General features: G+C 43.2%; 2 protein-coding genes across 2 annotated transcripts in view; both read right to left on the minus strand.

The window, feature by feature from the left end:
• Nucleotides 1-7,717: 7,717 nt before the first annotated feature.
• LOC306912379 (RING finger protein 11-like) lies at nt 7,718-14,122 on the minus strand. Its single transcript, XM_079488557.1, has 3 exons — nt 13,382-14,122; nt 12,480-12,649; nt 7,718-8,837 (listed from the first exon to the last, which is right to left on the minus strand). Exons 1-3 carry the CDS (start codon nt 13,493-13,495, stop codon nt 8,666-8,668), a joined length of 456 nt encoding a protein of 151 aa, XP_079344683.1. The 5' UTR covers nt 13,496-14,122; the 3' UTR covers nt 7,718-8,665.
• Nucleotides 14,123-14,841: 719 nt separating this feature from the next.
• The window catches only part of cacna1eb (calcium channel, voltage-dependent, R type, alpha 1E subunit b), a 96,412-nt gene continuing 90,174 nt past the window's right edge, over nt 14,842-21,079 (minus strand). The window contains exons 43-47 of the mRNA XM_079530184.1: nt 20,577-20,676; nt 19,509-19,616; nt 18,725-18,863; nt 17,676-17,839; nt 14,842-16,952 (exon numbers count right to left, since the gene is read on the minus strand). Coding sequence (XP_079386310.1) covers nt 16,410-16,952; nt 17,676-17,839; nt 18,725-18,863; nt 19,509-19,616; nt 20,577-20,676 — 1,054 coding nt within the window. The 3' untranslated portion in view covers nt 14,842-16,409. The remainder of the gene's footprint in view (nt 16,953-17,675; nt 17,840-18,724; nt 18,864-19,508; nt 19,617-20,576; nt 20,677-21,079) is intronic.

Raw genomic sequence — 21,079 nt, forward strand, 5'->3', positions numbered from 1 at the left:
TGCGACTGTCTCTGTTTAAGATTCAATACATCTGAGGTTGAAACCGTGCGACTCGGCCTTTTATCTGCAGCTCCGCCCCTACGCGTGCTCGTGCCCGCGGCGGCGCGGCCCGCCCCTCGTCCGTCATTGATTGGTTGACTGTTGGGCTGTCGCTGCTCGTTGATTGGTCGGTTTAAATGTCAACTAACTTTTCAGTTCAAGCGTAACCTCGCCTCACCGACCTGGCTTCGGGGGGCTTTCCACCAAGTGACGATGACGTCGTCGCTTAGGGTGCGTTTTGAAATCGCACGAGTGCGGTATTTCCGAACGCGCCCGAAGTAACAAATTGGTTTCGTGTGTTTATTTTTGGAATTTTGCTATTGTTATTATTTTTGTTTTAATTCAAGTGACACATATGTTACGTTTAGAGGAGAAAATATGAGTCGTTGATTGTTGAACTTGAACCACCACTGCATCTGCATGCCACTGTCTGCAGTGCAGATCAATGAGATAATTTATTTACATCAGCCTCGTAGCGTAGTGTAGTCAGTGCGCGCGCGTGTGTGTGTGTGTGTGTGTGCGCGTGTGACATGGCAGTGTTACGGTGAAATTGGTGACCTGACGAAATATGTGATCATCTTGTGGACTTCAAATAACTTACATGGAGGTCTTTGACACATGGCCTAAATACCGCTAGGTTAGACTGCTATAAGTGCTAATAAACAAACAGCAATGATTTACGTATGGAATGGACACTGACGTTATATGATGTGTTATATGACCTATTTCAGCAGGTCACCAATTTCACGGTAACATCGCCATGCTGGAGTGACCGACTCGGCCGAGATTTTGGGTATTGTAATTCAGCGTTTACATGACATCACGGTGTCAGATCACGTTCAAGACATTTAGCAACCGTTCTGTAACTTCTGTAGCTACTGTCATGTCGGCCACTGTTATTGATTTACATAATGAACCGAATACCCCATTAGATATGTAAATGTGGCCCACATGACAGCACTCTATTGATAGTAAACTCATCTATTCAATACACAGCAACACCCCCTGTTGTTGTGTATTGAATAGATTGAATAGAGCAGTTAACCTTTCGACTTTTGTGTCTCAAGGACAACTTCAACACTAACTCTGAGCCACTGCCGCCCCTAAAATCCTTACATTGGCTACCAGTATCCCAGAGAATTGATTTTAAAATGTTGTTACTTGTCTATAAATCTGTTTGTGGCTCTGGGCCCAGCTACATCTCAGACATGCTGAAGCCATATGAACCATCTAGAACCCTCAGGTCATCTGGGGCTGACCTACTAATTGTTCACCCCATAGTTGGAACAAAACATGGGGAAGCAGCATTTCACTATTATGCACCAAAAACCTGAAATAATATTCCAGGTTACATTAGGAAATCCCCAACCATAGCTAAGTCTAATTTAAAAACATATATTTGTTCGAATTCATATGCTCCTTTATCTTACAGTATTTCATTTTGTCTATTGTAATCTTTGTTTTTTATTCTGTAAAGCACTTTGAATTGCCACACACACACACACACACACACACACTTACTTGCTTATGGCAGTCCGTCGATGTCGACGATGACGTTGCTCCAAATAGGATTTGTGATTATTGTTGTGTGTGTCGTCTGTGCATAGCCAGGTGGCTGTTCAGACCGACGTGCGATCCGCAGACTTTGTCACAGGAGGGGCAGGGGAAGGCAGCAGTGGTGGACCTTTGGCACGTTGGTGCCTCTGTAGTAGGTAGGCCTACATAATGTATGTGTACTTATGCTCACACAGACAGACACACACACACACACACACACACACACACACACACACACACACACACACACACACACACACACACACACACACACACACACATGAACTTGAAATAACTGGGCTGAATGAGAACACACACACACACACACACAGTACACCCTTCAAACCATATAATAATATGAATGTACATCTGAGATTCACAAGCTTGCGTATCTATGCCATCAGATGCCAAGAATATGCCCGCTTCCCCCAATATTAATCTTCATCATTCAACCTCTGTTATTTGTCCAAAGTCTGACATATTAATGGTATATACTACTCACATGCTTTATCCTCAGGATGGCGCTCCATGCGGCGATCCACTGAAGTGACATGAACTTGAAATAACTGGGCTGAATGAGAACAGCAGTTGATACTGTACACTGCTTACAATGAATCAAAAATGTACCTTCTCATACTTCATATGCATATTTTATAGATACAAAGTCACAAAGGAGGGGCCCGGACAGGAGTCGACCCACAGAGCCTAGTCCTTCCACGCGCCAGACCTCCCAGTCCCGGCAGAGTAGTTCGGGAGCGGCGGACTGTGTGGCCCTGTCTTTCCCTAATGGGACTGGTGGTGGGTAGCTACTGGGACGTATAAGGGTCATCTGAGTGAGGGGTGTTGCGAGACCCGAAACCCTGATGACCTTGGCATAGGCCTATACATGAGGATACGTCCCAGGTGCATCCATGCAATGTTTTTTAGTTCAGATATTATATTATATTCCTATAGTATTTCTTCAACAGTGAACAGTGTGTCTCCGTGTCATCTAAACTGTGACCACAGAAAATCACACTTGTTATTCTTGTCAAGAGGTGTGATAACTGCAACTTTGGTTTCTGGACAGTAAAGCTGTCACCGAATTTGCTGCAAGTTTCTTAAAGGACTACTTCACCACTTTTCAACTTCTCTTCCTATAATTGGTCCTCACTAATGATCATGATAAAATACCGCAATTTTTTTCGACTCAATCTGTGTCTCATAGGAGGGTTGTGGGCAGTTCAGAAACCCGTCCACCAGTGACATCATCGATGGGGATTCCAAGCCAATAGAAACGACAGGCTTTCTTTTCCTGAAAAGTTGCAATGCAAAAATTTAAGCCATCGTTCTCACGATAATAAAAATCTAAATATATTTTAAAACAAATATTGTTTAAAAAGAATCTGCCTAACGATGATGTCACTGGTGGACGGATGTCTGAGCTGCCCACAGCCCTCCTATGAGACACAGACCGAGCAGGAAAAAATGGTGGTGTTTTATCATGGACATTAGTGAGGACCAATTATATGAAGAGATGTTGAAAAGTGGTGAAGTGGTCCTTTAACCACAGACTAGCACTATGCAGAGTCTTAGGGCCCTATTATGCATGTCTTAAGTACCAGGTCTTATTACTTAACTTAAGACCTGGAGGCGTGATCAATGCCATTTGGCTATTCTGAGTGGCCAAACAGCATTGACCACGCCTCCAGGTCTTAAGTTAAGTCATAAGACCTGGTACTTAAGACACGCATAATAGGGCCCTTAGTTGTGGGTCTTCAGTTTAGTTGCACTAGTTGTGCAGAGTCCATGGGCAGTATTATGCGTGTCTTAAGTACCAGGTCTTATTACTTAACTTAAGACCTGGAGGCGTGGTCAATATTATTTGGCCACTCAGAATAGCCAAATTGATCACGCATTGATCACGCCTCCAGGTCTTAAGTTAAGTCATAAGACCTGGTACTTAAGACACGCATAATACTGCCCCATGTGTCCATGTACTGCATGAATGTAGCATTAATACAGTGATGCAGGAAATTCTCTTTTCTGTTATAGTGTGTTCCGTTATATGTTATAATGTAAAATGTATCTGCCAATACTTCTGATAATAGAAAGATCTACCACTTGGTGATCTCTCAAGAAACATTTGCAAGGAAAATATTTCAGCAGGATCGCTGTTTAGTTTGATGGGAGCTCTCAGACTATTGAGCAGGAAGCAAGCTAATTTGAAAGTTTCAAAAACCTTAGTAAAAAGGCAAAGGTCTTCAGCTTTGATTTAAAAGAACAGAGTTGTAAACAAAATAAAAAATAATGCAGAATGTGACTGCACTACATCAATGTGACCAGAAGCTGGCAGTCATAACCACCGTTTAATGAAGCTCCAAAGTTTCAGAGCTTCAGAAATCATGGTTTTGCCCATTACTAGGAGACTCATTGGGACTAGAGTAGACAAACAACTAATTAAAATGTTATCGTACTGACAATTCACATATCTGACTTATAGCACAAAGTCACATATCAGCTGAAATGTTCACAATAAGGCAGCCTAACTGAAAATGAATGAGTCTCCATAAATTGAGTGCAAATTTGCCCTAAACGTCACATTATTTTGTGAAGTTTGTGTTAAAAATGACATGCTTTTATTACAATAAGGCAAAAGCTAGAGCATGGTTATACTTCACACAAAAGACGAAACTCTGAGCGTCATCAGGACCACTGACCATATTATGTTCTGCTGGGCTACCATTACAATTTCATGTATGACAGTGTTTACTGATCAACAGCATTCTCAGATGAGAAGTCTGGATATCCTAAATGTTTTTATATATAATATATATATATGTGTGTGTGTGTAGGCTATATATTTGTGTATCACAATAATATGGCTAATTTTACATTGAAAGGAGAACCATTATTTTATTACATTAGTCATGTGGTGTGTTAGCATTGCATAAATGTATGGACTGACGGAACATTTTAGAAATTCTGTAATCATGCTTCCATAAATATACCCATTGTCCTGTATTGAGCTTGCCTGGCTTAGCCAGACTCATACCATGGATTCACTGATGCTCAGTGGCGTGCACAGACATTTAGAGGGGCAGGTGCTCAAGTTAAAAAAGGGCACCTTGTGCAGCGCGTGGAACCGGCCGGTTGCCTTAATCCATTTTGGGCGGGAACCCCTTTTGGTGTTAGCATTATGTTATGCTTTAGCTATTGAAAAATAGCAGATCTACAAGCTCATAGCGCGCCACCGAGTGGCGCGCTATGAACTTGTAGATCTGCTATTTTTTTCTTTCAAAAGGGCACATTGCCAAAAGGGCAGGGGGTGCTCTAGCACCCCCTAGTGTCTATCTGTGCACGCCACTGCTGATGCTTGGGGAGGAAGCGTCAGTGAATCCACGGCATGAGTCTGGCCAAGCCAGGCCAAGCATTGAGCGGGAGGCTCAATGCTTGGCATATTTCACATATTTCTAAATTGCAATAAGGCAATACCAAACTGTGCTTTCTGATTTATTTTGCTTTACACGAGGGCTGACAAGCCTTCAAAAACAAACAAACAAGAGAACATAATTTTCTCAGAGTCCAGAGACAGTTTAAATACAAACACTGCAAAAGAAAGCTTAACAGAGAAAGGGTTATCTCAAATGTAACTGTCACACCATAAGAGACATCTCTCTATTCCACTCTTGAATTCAGTTGGGACAGAGGTTTGCATAGTCAGACATGAACCAGTGTAATAGTTAAATATTGAAGGTGGTCAACCTCTTAATACAAACTAGTCTATACAAGTATAACAAAAAATGTTAAGGTAGAAGGTAAACAAGGTAAACAAAAAAAAGCAAGAAAGTGATACCTCTAGTCTACAATATCATGTAACTATGCCACAAATCAAATGGAAACCATTCACTGCAGCCAAATTTGCTATATTGCAAAGATTAAGAAAAAGACAACCACAAGTCATACAGTGTACTACGATAGCAATAAAGAATGTGACTGACATTGCACGGACTTTAGAAGATGTAAAAGTAAACAATGTAGCATGATTATTTTCTAAAGCCAGCCCATTTTCAAGCAAACCTCTGTCCCATTATTTGCACGCAAAACACAAAGGATTGAGACGGGGCAGAACGAAACGAACCAGAGGTTCTCACGACTGAATCACAACCACAGAACTCATGAAATACATCTTCAGGATTACTTCACCGCGACGAGTTGATACAGTTGTGATCAAAAGTTTACATACGTTTGTAAAGGACATACTGTCATGATAGTCCTGACTTTCCAATAATTTGTTCAACTGTTATTTTTCTGTGATAGGTTGATTGGAGCAAATGCTTCTTTGTCATACAAAAAAATCTTGAATTTATTTGTATTTTTATGAATGTTTGAGGGTTTTCTGAAAATGTGACCAAATCTGCTGGTTCAAAAGAATACATACAGCAATGCTAATATTTGGTTGCATGTCCCTTGGCCATTTTCACCCCAATTAGACGCTTTTGGTAGCCATCCACAAGCTTCTGGCAAGCTTCTGGCTGAATCTTTGACCACTCCTCTTGACAGAATTGGTGCAGTTCATCTAAATGTGTTGGCATCCTTGCATGGACTTGTTTTTTCAGCACTGTCCACAACTCCACATGTTCTCAATGGGGTTTAGGTCAGGACTTTCTAAAACCTTAATTCGAGCCTGATTTAGCCATTCCTTTACCACTTTTGACGTGTGTTTGGGGTCATTGTCTTGTTGGAACACCCATCTGCACCCAAGACCCAAATTTCTGGCTGATGATTTGAGGTTGTCCTGAAGAATTTTGAGGTACTCCTCCTTCTTCATTATTCCATTTACTTTTTGTAAAGCACGAGTTCCATTGGCAGCGAAACAGGCCCATAGCATAATACTACCAGCACCATGCTTGACAGTAGGTGTGGTGTTCTTTGGGGTGAAAGGTCTCACCCTCTCGCCTCCAAACATATTGCTGGTCATTGTGGCCAAACAGCTCAATTTCTGTTTCATCCGAACACATCTGACCACAGAACTTTCCTCCAGAAGGCCTTGTCTTTGTCCATGTGATCAGCAGCAAACTTCAGTCGAGCCTTAAGGTGTCGCTTCTGGAGCAAGGGCTTCCTTCTTGCACGGCAGCCTCTCAGCCCATGACGATGTAAAATACGCTTGACTGTGGACACTGACACCTGTGTTCCAGCAGCTTCTAACTCATTGTAGACTTCCTTTTTGGTGGTTCGCGGTTGACTCTTGACCATCCTGACCAATCTTCTCTCAGCAGCAGGTGATAGCTTGCGCTTTCTTCCTGATCGTGGCAGTGACACAACTGTGCCATGCAGTTTATACTTAAACAATTGTTTGCACAGTTGATCTTGGGACCTGTAGCTGACTTGAAATGGCTCCAAGTGACTTTCCTGACTTGTTTAAGTCTATTATTCGCTTTTTCAGATCCATGCTGAGCTCCTTTGACTTTCCCATTTTATTGTTTGTGGGTTGTGGCCAAAAGAGCCCTAAATAAGGCTCAGAGAAGTGAACACATCAGATGTAGTCAATCATATTCACTCAGTTTAAGTTAAGAGGCCATGCCACAAAGCTAATTTGATTGACACAACTTTCTACATGACCATGGGACATAATATAATTGCTGTATGTATATTTATGAACCAGCAGATTTGGTCACATTTTCAGAAAACCCTTAAACATTCATGAAAATACAAATAAATTCAAGATTTTTTTGTATGACAAAGAAGTATTTGCTCCAATCAACCTATCACAGAAAAACAAGAGTTGAACAAATTATTGGAAAGTCAGGACTATCATGACAGTATGTCCTTTACAAACGTATGTAAACTTTTGATCACGACTGTAATAGCTTTATCAATTGTAACTTCTGCATTGCAGGGAGAGAAAAACAAAGGAGGAAAGAAATAATGATAGTGCAAGATTACAGGTATATATATTAATATATATTGTTTCCGTTATTATCCTATAATTAAAGTGCAAATCTCTGGATCAGATTAAGTGTGTGTGCAAGCATGTCTAATGTTAAACTGATCCGCCTGCCCATGCAGAAATGAGCCCTTTACATTGGCTGACAGCTATTTCTCCACCTCTTATGGTAAAAGACATTAACCTTACACAATGATAGTTCAAACAAACCGTGTTTTCTTGATCTTTTTTTTTTTTTTTTTACTAAACTCATTTTCTGGCCGTTTGGGACTGGCAGTGGGGCCATTGTGGTGTAATGGACAATCTGAATGCGGAGGAGAGGGAAAGCCCACATTCATTATTTAGACCACATTGAGGGTGGACTTTGGATGATCTCTGCATTGTTTACATACCAAGTTGAACTAGGAATAATAAGCTTTTCTTCTTTAACACTGCAACAGGGTAAACTTCAGTCATTACTGTATACACAACAAGGACATTTTTACCGCGCCACTTGTGACAGCATCTTTAGGGGATATGGCCCGGTTGGTGTGAAGGTGCTTCTCGTATATGTTACCTACCGAGGCCTCGAATGGAAACTATGAACACTTCTTAAATGGGAAAATATTTATCAATTGCTTATACGCCCAGTCCTCGAATGAATCAGCCATTACGGGTGAACAATGTCAGTTGGGATGGGACACCACAGAGACCTGCTCAGGTGGACTCGTCATCCATGCTGTGCTCAGGATGAAAAGTCATCCCAACAACTATCCCTCACCTCAGATATTCACACGATCAAGCAATCCATCAGCGGTGCCATAGAAACACACTTTCAGCGTGACATGGACATAATATAAACAGCCACGTCCGCTCGTCTGATAAGAGACAGTTGTCTTACTGCCATGTCCAATTATATCAACATAGGCCGGCTAATTCAGTGTTAAGACCAAGGGGACAGAGGGCCAACATTCTTTAAAGTGATTGTGTTGGATCATAATCACCAGTTCTAAAATAGTCTCTCGGGTTAGATAGCACCCAACACAACTTGCTGCTCCCCTCAGCGTTAGAAGAGGGCAGTGGTTTGGGTTTGTGTTTGGGGGAATCGTTCCTAAATGTGGGGAGGAGGAGTCAGTCAGTCAGACAGACAGACAGGGGCGCTGTTCAGTTGGTCTCGTAGGTGGAGAGCAGGGCGGCGTCCACAGGTTCCATGCAGGAGGGGCAAGTGAAGGACCTCATGAGCCAGTCGTCTATACAGTCCATGTGGTAGATGTGCATACAGGGCAGGAACCGGATGGGGTCTCCATACACAAAGTCCATCATACAGATGACACACCTGCAAAAGGGTGTACAACAATAATTACTTAGAGACCAGATTCTACATTTTGAATGTCATTTCTAAAAATCATATATCATATATATAAAAACAAAACGAAAAAACATATGTTTTTATATCAGCGATTATGTATTCGGCCGCTGACCCCCATCTGAATATGTTTTGAATCAAGGACCCCCAGAAGCAAAGATATGAGACAAAAACGTTTGCTGTGAAAGAATATACAGTATATTCAAAGATTTCCGCCACATTTTCACATTGTTTCCAAAAACAACAGATCTACAAGCTCGCTTGTAGATCACAAGTAGCCGCAATTTGCAACTCTTTTTAATAATGGGATGAATCTAGAGTTGCAATACCCTCCATTGACTCCCCATTCATCCAATTTGCGTTTGCGATCTGCTTGTATTAAATGACATTAAGCTCACCATTGCAGCCAAGCTTGAATTATCCTCTTTCAATCTGCCGAGCTTTTGTTTCATAAAAATCCACCGTAGACATGTTATGAGCTACTTTGTCAAGAAATTCTGTGCAGGTGATTCTTTGTATACGTGTTGGAGTTTGGAAGCACTCGTCAAAGTCACTGAATGGTCCTGCGTACCACCCGTTTAGAATTTGCACATAATGCAGGAGGCAGCAGCGCGACCCGTTAATAAAAACGAGTGATTCCAAACTCCAACACTTAGAAAAAGAATCACCTGCACAGAATTTCTTGAAAGAAAGTAGCTCATAACATGTCTACGGTGGATTTTTATGAAACAAAAGCTCGGCAGATTGAAAGAGGATAATTCAAGCTTGGCCTAGAGCTGCAATGTTGGGGAGTTTAACGTTGTTTAATACAATCAGATTGCAAACGCAAATTGGATGAATGGGGGGTCAATGGAGGGTATTGCAACTCTAGATTCATCCCATTATAAAAAAAATCTAGAGTTGCAAATTGCGGCTAGATCACAAGGCACAGATACGTTCCAGGTCGTATAAATGGGTGCTGGGTGACATGACACTAGATATTGTCTCCTGGGATTTTAACCCTTAGAAGAGCAAACACGCCAATTGGTGTCATGTAATTAAATTCCGAGCAAGGGCAATTTCTCGTTTTTTATTAATATGTTTAGATTAATATGCTCCGGAGCGCTGTTTATATTCCTGACCTTTATTTCGAACTCCATTACCCAGAATTCCCGTGTCACGTGACACATGTGTATGTTTTCCCAAACTGACGCCCACTCCCCAGTGAACAGGGGGGGTTGACTCCTCCGAGGTGGAGGAAGAGTTTTTCAGACAGTTTTGCAGTCGCCGCGCTGCAGCAAAAAAATCCATCCGAAAAATGATCCATCCGTGTCCAGTGGCATTCTCCAGTCCCAGCCCATTGGCCGGGCTGCAACATCCACCCTCGCGGATTACACGTGTGCCAAGGTTTTTTCTTCTCCCCACCGTCCTGAGGAGTTGTTACCACCAAGGCTGATGCCTTCGCTAAAAGGTAATTTTATTGTATTCGATGTCTAGTAAGACGATCCCTATATTTGGCCCGAGCCGACCTAGTGCTGATATCGGATAGATGTGGTAGAACCATATATGGATAGATCTAACTGGCTTAGTCATCGTGACGGGCATAGTCGGAGAATATATAACAAGGGTCGGTACTATAGGTGATCGACGTAGCTAACAAAAACATCTGATCAAATTAATTTATTGTGCTGTGTCTTTGTGGGCCGAGTCGTGGCATGATCGCTACAAATAGATGCTTGTATAATTAGTATCACGATAAAATAATATGGCGACATTAGAATGACACACCAATGAGTGATCGCGGGTAATGTAGCTGCCCAGGGTATATCCAGCACCATCTCGTCGCCACATTCCACTGGCTGTTGGCTAGTTGCTAACAAACACTGCACAAATGGTACTGGCTATTGGCCGGGCCACAAGCCCGGGCAATAGCCAGTATTGCCCGGGCAATATCATATCATGGGCACCAAGTCATATCAAAACAATGTCCTTGGATGTGTTTTTTTATCAAAACTGTGTTTCTTCATAACAGGTTTTTGAGATACATGCATGAATAGACAAGGTACTGATAAGACTGTAAACATGGTATATATCAAAATGTGGGTTAGAATGTCTAATTTTATCCAAAATAAAAATAGAGTTTCTATCATGTTCCAATTCAGAGCTATTGGCCATTTTATATGGATTGGTCAGATTGGTCATGACTGACCATGCTATTTATAGATGGCAAAATATCTACAGTGGTACATGTGATGATGTGAGAAACCTTTTTTTAAATTGAACTAGACAACTCACCCTTTAAAATGAGATATGGCATGGGTGTGTACGCCCAGCAGAAAAAAAGTTATTTGGAAAATAAAACTTGTCTTCAACCGGCCATAACTTTTTTTGTTGTCCTAGAAACACTACACAGTGTAAATGCAGGCTCTTTTAAATGGCTTCCAACACAAAAACTAAACATTTTATCAACTCAGTTAATTTTCTCACAACAGAGAATTTTCAATAAATCATTCAAAAACGCAATTCTCCCATAGAGAAGTCTAGCAACTACATCGATTTGACTTGAAACTCTGAAAGAGTTAAGACGATAGAATTCAGAAAGCTACACGGCCCTCACACCTACGTCGCACCACCAGTCCTGATATGACCATATATATGTAGATCTCTGCATCTGTCAGTGCTTGTCCCCTTTATGTCCATCTAACTATAAATGCACCATGTCTCTGTCTGTACGTACGTCTATATGTGTGTACGTCTGTAATGCAACTCGAGAACCGTTCGCCCCACCGACTTCAAATTCGACACTATGCGTTCCACACCCCCACAGGGAGTGCAATGCCCGGTATCGAGTCGGTCGGAGCCACGGTTGTCCAGAACAGCCACAAAAGGCCTCTGCCCGGGCTCTGGACCTGATCTCCATATGGAGCTGTTGTGTTCTGACATCATTCCGACGTCTGCATAGACTCCATATTTGGCCATGCCTGACAAAGAACTCCATATATGGGCATAAAAGGGACACAGACATACCTGTGGTGGGGCATGCATTTCCAAGTAGGCCAGGCCAGTGCCATGAAGATCTCTGTATCTGTCTCTTGTCCCTTTTTATTCTGATATAAGGACATCTATTTATCTGTCAACCCGTGTCTTTTATTTCCATATATGGAGATCCCGGATACCGTGACAGCAGCTCCACGTCCGCCCGCCGGCTGGTCTTAAGCTACCGGTAATTTAGGATATAGGATAGGATAAAAGGACATTGTAATATGGTCGGTGTGTACTTATAGTAATGTGATGTAACCCTCTTAACTTACTGTTCTATCACTTGCCTTTACCCACTTACGAAATAGGCGTTACTGATGATTAGTCATTAAAAATAATAATAAATATTTTATGAAAGCAGAAATAGTGGTCCACCACAATATAATGACAATATTATAGAGGTATTTGGTTGATATTTTGATTTTGTCACCCAACCTTCCTTACTCTTAAGCGTGGACAAATTAAACCAAATGGACCCGTAAAAGGTCCATTTGGTTCCATTTATACACTCAAGAGTTAACTGCACATTGAGGCTTTTCCAAGTGTCTACAATGTGTGATGTTAGGGACGAGTGCATCACTTCCAAAGACTCACTCTCGGATCTTTTTCTCTGAGCCGTCTTGGCCTCCGTCGTAAACGCCCCTGGGAAGGTGCTGGATGAGGCCGATGCGCTGAGCGATGCGCACCTGCTCCTCCTCTGTCAACTGGGTGGCCAGGCGGGACTGACTAGGGGTGGGATGGTACATGGGCATGTGAGCCTGCTCCTGGAAGACAGACACACACAGCAAATATTCATCCTAATGTACCAATCAGATTATTTTTATTTTATTTAACCTTTATTTAACCAGTAAAAAAAACACATTGAGACTGCATCTCTTTTTAAAGTGGGAACTGGCCAAGAGGCAGAATACATAATTACACTTTCAAACGCTAACATGTCAAGTTTTACAACAACCAAATAATAAATCCATGAACAAATACCTCCAGAAACCTATAGAAAATATACAATAATACTCAGAAATAGTACACTAACAAATAACCGGGTACAAGAACATTTGTACACAAAAAACACACATGTACACAAAGTACATTTATGGACGGGAACCAACAAAAACAATAAATATATTATAAACCACAGCAAATATTCATCCTAATGTACCAATCAGATATAAACCACAACAAGTGATAACTCAAAAGCATGTCAATACCCTCAATAAAGTCTAAACAATGGGGGGTGTATGTAATGTATATACTACATAATAGATTATCATAAAGATAACTATCAAAGGTGGTGATGTTGTCTTTCTTCAAATTAAAATCGATTATATTTTCATCTATAAGAATAATGTTTGTTTTTTTAAGTAATCTGTGAACAATGGTATGCATGTCTGCTGGTGCTGTAGCTATCATGGCAAGGCAGACTTTTCAGTTGTCACAAGAAAAGGTTCATATATATTGCCACTTTGGACGGTTCAAGGGAAACCAGCTGCTCTCACCTGGTAAGGCGGAGGTGGCTCGAGGTCTGGATCACCATAACTTGCTCTGTCTGACTGAGAATCGTGAAGCAGAGAAATGTCATCCGATGTCGGAGATTTGAGACAGTTGCCCATATCCCTTTCTCAGTCCTGGTTCTTGGGTCTTGCTAGCAAATCAACCAGCTATATATAAACGTTAGCGTTGTGGCTCAACCTGAGGCTCTTGAGGGCCAGTGCTGCTTACAACAACAACAAGGCAATGTTGTTTACTACCACACCACTTCGATACTATTAACCTAACGTTACTTTATCGAAAACACAGCGACTCAATGTTCGATTGTCAAGGACGATTCCCTGCGCATCTTCTCAAAAACGGCGTGTATGAAAGCAGCAGTCAGTCGTGGCACGCATCAGTGAACATGTTAACGCGTTAACAACCTGAAAACATCTCACAACAAAGAAACTGCCCCCTGCTAAAGGCTAGCACAACTGAACTAGCTACCCTCTCGCTAGCCACAGCTGAGCGACGACCACCACAACTACAATATTTAATCTCATCCCTCGGTTGTAAAACTATGTTCCGGAAAAATATTCACTCTGACCGCATCGGCGATTCTCATATTAAGAAACGCAATGTTTGTTTCGAGTTGACATCTAGCCTTGGCCCCTGTAACTTCGTGACTACCATGAAAACAACAGTTTTTAGTCTGTCAGGCTAGCAGCTCTCTTTCTTCTACCCGAGGAGACGGGCCATTGCATATGACGTAGTGTGGCTTTAATTTGTTGTGCTTCTTTTGGAGGGGGGGGTGTAGTCTACGTCCCATCGCCTGGAGGGACAGTCGCGCTGTGATTGGCTAATGCTCTGTTGACAGGCAAAGCAACCACTGACGCACGCACGCGCGCACACACACACGCACGCACACAGTTCATGTAAAGGCAAAAGGCTGGTGCCTGGTGAATGATCTGTTATTTGTTAGACCAAAAAGTGGTGACAATGAGCTTTTCTTTTTTTTTATCCCATACTTTTGTAACACATTTTTCACCCCGTGCCAATTGCCTAATCTGTAGTCCAAGGCGCTGGCCCACTCCCTCTACCAACCTGGGGAGAGCCCCGAACTGAGCTTCAATGCATGATCAGGACCGCTTCTTTAATATCACTTTATATTCTGACAAACTATTTAAATACACCCTTAATCATGATGGGCCTTACAACATGTTATAGCTAGTAGGGTATAGTAGCTCCTATGGACCAGATCTACTACATGATACCTACTTAAATATCAACCAAATTACAAACTTAAAAAGCTAACAGGGATGAAAAGCAGTTTAGCTTTCTGGGGCATATGGAAAGGCACAACTATAAGAGTGCAACTGAGGACACTTTTATTTGTATATACAACTATTGTACACATAAAAACCAAACAATTATTTGCATTCCAGGAACTTATAATACAAGTCTCAATGTTTTTGGTTATGCGAGTTTCACAAACTTAATTGGCCATCTTCAGGCAAATAAAAAGAAATACAAAAGACCTTAAAAATGAACATTCCAGAGATCCCTTTACCTTTCATAGCGCAGTGGCTTGTAAGGTTAATTTCTCTCTCAAATCACAGCATAATTGTCATGTACATTTTATTAGTAAGTCATGGAGTGATGGTGTGTCCTGTAGTCTATAGTTCTACAGTTGGAAAGGTGGAAACATTGTTTCCGTATTGTTAGCATGTCCAGTGGAGTCAGTCACATCACGTGAAATATCGCAGGTTCAAAGAGACAAACAATAAATATAACAATGTGTAGATGTAGATGTTCCCGTCTTACAGTACAGTTTTCCATTATGGTTAAAGCTGTTAAGTGATGGATTGAAGCTGCTGTGAGTGTAATTGTGCTCCATTAGTCCTCTGCAGTCAAGCCACTAGAAACCATATCACAGTATCACATGTTGAGATTAGAACCCCTGTTCTACATCAGTTGCATTACTTGAACTGGTAGAAATGCAACAAATGGGAATGCAGATCACCAAGAACGATGATTAAACGAAAGTTATGGATTTTAATGCAATTGCTTCATGTTCATTCTTGCCCTTATTTGTTTGTGTATTTTGCAAGAACATAATATAAGGATAAATGGAAGTTTGGTATGACTTTATGATAAAAAGTCAAACCAACAAAAAAAAAGCCTCTTTTGTATGTGTGAACTGTGAAGTATTCACTTATGGTATTCACATCTCAAACTTATTATGGTTGATCAATCTCTACTTATCTCCCTCTGTCTCTCTCTCTCTCTCGCCAAATAAATAACAATCCTAAAAGAGTTATCAAAAAAGGTTTGTCCACCATACCATTTTGGGCTCAGAAATTGCCCCTGCACATTCACTCAGACCGAATAAAATCCAGCATTATTGAGTGTAAATTATTACTATCTACATTGACTTGTAAGGGATCGGAATACAATCTCTATCGACGTCTGCATTGTGCATCAATCAGGTAAAAGAACTATGCTAGCTGCAAAATATGTGACAGCAGAGAGACAATCACATTGCGCATTTACAAAACCATGGATTCAAAAGATAGTTTATAAAGTTCTCCTTTTGCACATAGTTACATATTCACACATCCCACAGACGTACACTGTTAAAAGCAACACTGAATCATTGTTTGAAATACCTTCAGAAATGACAATATCTATACACAAATGACATACTCTATTCATTCCTTTCACTTATGTTGATTTACACCATATCCCATGGCTTTTTGAGATTCATTATTAGTATTACTATAAATAAATGTGACGAAATATAAATTCTGCATCAACGTTGGCGACCGTTTTTTTTTCCTTCTTTTTTTGTATGTTGATTTTATTCATATTGTAACAAACCCCCAGGAAATGTCATAGCTTTGAAGCAATGACGCAAAAAAGAAAATACATTGTCTCTCACTCTGTACACTGAAGCATACTGTCCTCTGACATCTTTCCTACTCCTTCCAACACCACAACATGCCCAGCCCGCCCGGTCCGTCCCGTCTCCCATGTGTTGTCTCTCTCTCTCTCTCAACACCTGTCATCCTCCTCTGTGTCACTGAGTGGATCATCGCAGCCAGAGACGGAGACAGTCTGCGCCAGTCGTTTGCGGAAGTGCCCGTTGGGTACCTGCCAGCCTGTCCGCGAGTGCGGCCGCGTGGAAGCGCTGACGGTGTTCGATCGTCCCAGGCTGTGGGCCACGGCGGCCTCGAACGTCAACGTCTCCATGGGGTCCGGACTGTGCTCCTCGTCCTGTGAGGTGCTGAGGAAGGGCTCGGAGGGGTAGCGTTGCGGCGGGGACTGAGGTCGGGCCGCCTCGCTCTGTCTCTCGCACCCCCCCGCCGAACCCTCTGGAGCCTCCCGCGTCGTGGGCTTGCTCCTTCTCCGAGTCTCTTGGCCGCCGCCGCCGCGTTCGTCGTCGTCTTCGCCGACGGAAGTGCGAGTCGTGCGACACACCAGAGGGGAGTAGGAGATGTGAGGGTGAGTGTGTGTCGGGGTCTGTGACAGAGGCCGGCGGCCACTGGGGGTGCTAGACTCTGAAGTGGATGGGACGGGACTCTCTGAGCTGTTGCCCTGGGAACAGGAATTTTAAAAAAAAAACAGCCATATATCATTCGTTCTACAGGATGTCCATACAGTATATGTCCTTATATCATTCTACACAGGATGTCCACTCAGAGATTGTCAAGGGAGTACATTTCTTAACTAGGAATAGGATGTTTTGCGATGACGTGAAAAGAAAGCCGTTGCCTTACGCCAGGGGTTCCCAAACTGTGGTGCGTGCACCCCTTGTGGTGCGCGAACACCCTCTAGGGGGTGCGTGACATGAAAAGGGTAATGGCGGTTTTATGGTGTTTATTTAGCACAAATTGCAAAATCCCATAAACCACTGTTGTAAGGAGATGTATAGAGCAGCTGTGGGAGTATACAGCAGTTGCATGTCTCTCAGTGCCGTGACATTCTTTGATTATTTGCCATCATATTAAAAGATTTAGCATTTTTGGCCAAATACAACAAGACTTAGTGTTTTGGGGGTGCATCAGCTAGGTCAGGAGGTAACAGGGGGTGCACGGCCAAAATAGTTTGGGGACCGCTGCCTTACACCGGGGCTCCACCGGGCGCGTCACCGTCGCGTCTCCGTCACCGTCAGGGAATGTTCCCTTTTTAATCAATGAAGGGTGGCTCCACTGCCCGCGTTGCGTGACATTAACGCGTGCATTAAAATTGAACCGGTGCGTTTTTTGACGCACGCGACGGAGACGCAACGCGTCCGGTGAAGCCCTGGCGTTACGCTACCTGTTTCTCCTCGGGGTGTGCTCTCTCCACACTGGATGAGCGGGAGGGCTGAAGGCTCCTTTCCTCCGAAGTGCAGCGAGACGCTCCTGGGGAGAGCAGGTGACGGCGCTCCTTGGATCGGCCACGCTCCCCGTCCCCCTGCTGCCAGCGGTCAGACCGAGACACTGGAGGACCACACAGACACGGTGTCCCGGTGTCCCGCAAGGACATGGATTAAGAGAATAGGACGGTGCATGCTTTTGATTAGACATACCATTGGTCCGATATCTCAAACCCTCACCCTCACCCTAACCTCCCACGGGGCAGCACACCTAAACCTAACCTTAACACCCTCCCAACCCTTAACGCACCCCTCACCAACCTTAATCCGGTCGTCTTAACGCACCCCTCACCATCCAGTCGGACCAATGCTATGTCTAACCAAAGTGAGTAAAGAGAGGGTTGATAACAGTTGAACAGATCAGATACAATCATATATCACTTCAACATTTAGAATACATTTGAACTAAGATGTGACCGCTATCTTGGACAAAATGGCTGCTATCAAATATGACATGCAGCTAGCTTCACACACAAATAAGAATATCACACCCGTGTGAAGTGACTAGTGAGGGGCGCTCTTATCATCGTATGTCATCATACAGTACATCATCTCATTCTCAACCTTGAGTGGCACATACAGCCCTCTCTGAGGGCTGTATCTGGCACCACCCCTTAACCCTTATCCCTAAACTAATTTGCCATTTTTTACTATTTTAGAAAACCTTTAAAATAGTTCAACTAGCCGATCTACAAGCTCGATGTAGATCGGCTAGTTGAACTATTTGAAAAACTTTTTCAAAATAGTAAAAAATGGCAAAAAGGTTTAGGGATATAAGGGATAAGGGGTGGCGCAAGATGGAGCCCTCTAGAGAGTTAAATGAACACTCCAGGTTTGACAGTTGCATGGCTAGCTAACTAGAGCACACAAAAGCACATGAGCACAGCAGAGCGCACGTCACGTGCACAGAGTTAAGCAGCTGTGACAGTGGTTTTGGAACATGACTAACCGGCGGCCTTGTAGCTCTTGTGACGAGGTCGATATGCCAGTTCGGGGCTCTTCTCGTCCTCCTCCTGCCATAAACCGTTCACCCGCTGGTCCGCAACAGTGGATGCAGAGCGCTTCATGGAACCACCTGCAACCTCTGTCTGCTTAAGCGTGCGCGCGCACACACACACACACACACACACACACACACACACACACACACACACACACACACACACACACACACACACACACACACACACACACACACACACACACACACACACACACACACACACACACACACACACACACAGGGTACATGCGGTGCACAGATGTAAAACAATGGAGGGAGAGACACAGACAATACACACAATAAATGCAGGAAACGTATATTATCTAATAGATAAATAAAAAAGCACAATACAACACTGGATCCATGCAGAGTTCCTTTTTGATTGCTGCCCATGCTGTTTGGGTAAACAGAGAATATATTATTGTATCCAGTCAGAGGTTTTACCCTCTCCTTATGGCCAATGAAACTAAAAGGACAAGTCAGTTGAGGTGTCAGCATTCCAAGACACACCATGCCGATGTTCGGAATCATTCACTGAATCTAAAATCAGACAAAACATCAGGCAAAAACAAGGCAGCCACAGGCCCCCAAACCGATGTTCTTCCATGTCACAATGAATAGTGCTTAGCCCAGGTCTTCTCTTCGTGTACGACACCACGTGCATACAAAGCACTTAAAGAGTTGTGAGTCCATGCAGCCGTCGTAGCCTCACAGTGGCTTTAGGGTGTACCTGTGGCTCTACAGCCAGACGGGGCATGGAAGAGGCCCGCATACACAGGCCCCTGAAGCCTAGCGGGAGCTCCAGTGTAGCTCCAATCACACTACTGCACGCCCCCACCTAGGTGAGACCAGAGACACAGAGAAAGGGAGGGTGACAACGGTCGCTTTCTGGAACGGGCAGGGCTGTAAACGTTTTATTCTTTTGTAATTTTATCACCGGGCCATCTATCACAGTTCATCACTAATTGCCATCCAATCAGAAGCCATTCCAGCCAAGAAAGGGACAGAGTAAGAGCTATAACGACAACAAAGGAGACCGACTCCCAAGGAGAAATAGTCAGGAAGAACACAATGCTACATGAGAAAAGAGCGAGTGAGATAGACTGAAAGAGAACAGAAAAAGGCAGAGAGAGAGCGTGACATGAGTGAAACAGTTAACAGGGAAAGAACCAAACCAATATTTCGGTTTGTTTTTTTAAGTACATGCAGTCATGCATGATCATACCGCCGGTGCATCGACCGCTACACAAACAGTGCGACAACATCATCCCGTCTGTGGGCCCAAAGACATTATTCCTCAGTGAAAGTTTACAGTGGAGAGGACAAACACTAATATGCAGTTACATGAGCTGACCACGCTGTCTCGTTCCTCCAGCCAAAGAAATACGACTGCCGACAGTCGACCAAGACAGCATAGAGACAACACAACGTGGAGGACGAGGCACCGGTTAGCCTGCGTCGGCCACTGGAACCTCCACGGGATCAAGACAAGGTAGACAGAGACATAGCATTGCCATGCTCTGCAAGGCATTAGTGAATTGAAGGTGGTTGCACACTGGACGCGTCTTTCGGAAAACCGACGGGAAAACGCAGCTAAAAATCCGAAAAACACGTCCAGTGTGCAGGGACCTTAACACTGGGAATTCACAATACTGTTGAAACACAAGGGCACAATGCTGTTTGAACATTTCATGAATGTTTAAATCACTATGAGTCCGTTTCACTGGTAGAAAATCCATAATTGCAAGGTCCAACATGCACCTAGGTATCATTTATGGCTGGTTCCTCCCCTTCTTACCAGAGTCTGGTCCTGGCTAGGTTCTACATCTGAACCCAAGGGCTGCAAAAAGAGCTCCTGGGGTGAGATGGGACTCAAAGCCACGAATCCTCCCCTGGTCCTACACACAGGGACAGAGACAAGCAGTAAAGACACAGGGGACTTGCATGCTCAGTCTCATAAAGTAATAGGCCTCACTCAGACCTTTGCAGCATTGCTGCATGCTTGTTGTATGAATGTTGTGAGTGTCATGGCCGCCCCAATGCATTTCCAATGGAAGTCAAATGGTTTGAGGACTACATTTTGGACTACAAGCTGTTGTATGGCTTTCGGCTGTGTTTCGACTGCGCCCCTCCCCCTCATACAACACAAGTGTTGTGTCAGACCATGTGACTCCCATTGGAAATGCATTGGGGCAAGCTGTGTCACACCCTTTGCATACAACAAGCATACAGCAATCTGCTGTAAAGGTCTGAGTGAGGCCTTACACTAAAGGTCCCTGCACACTGCTGTGTTTTTGGACA

This window comes from Electrona antarctica (genome assembly GCF_951216825.1).
Source record: "Electrona antarctica genome assembly, chromosome: 19".
NCBI lineage: Eukaryota > Metazoa > Chordata > Actinopteri > Myctophiformes > Myctophidae > Electrona > Electrona antarctica.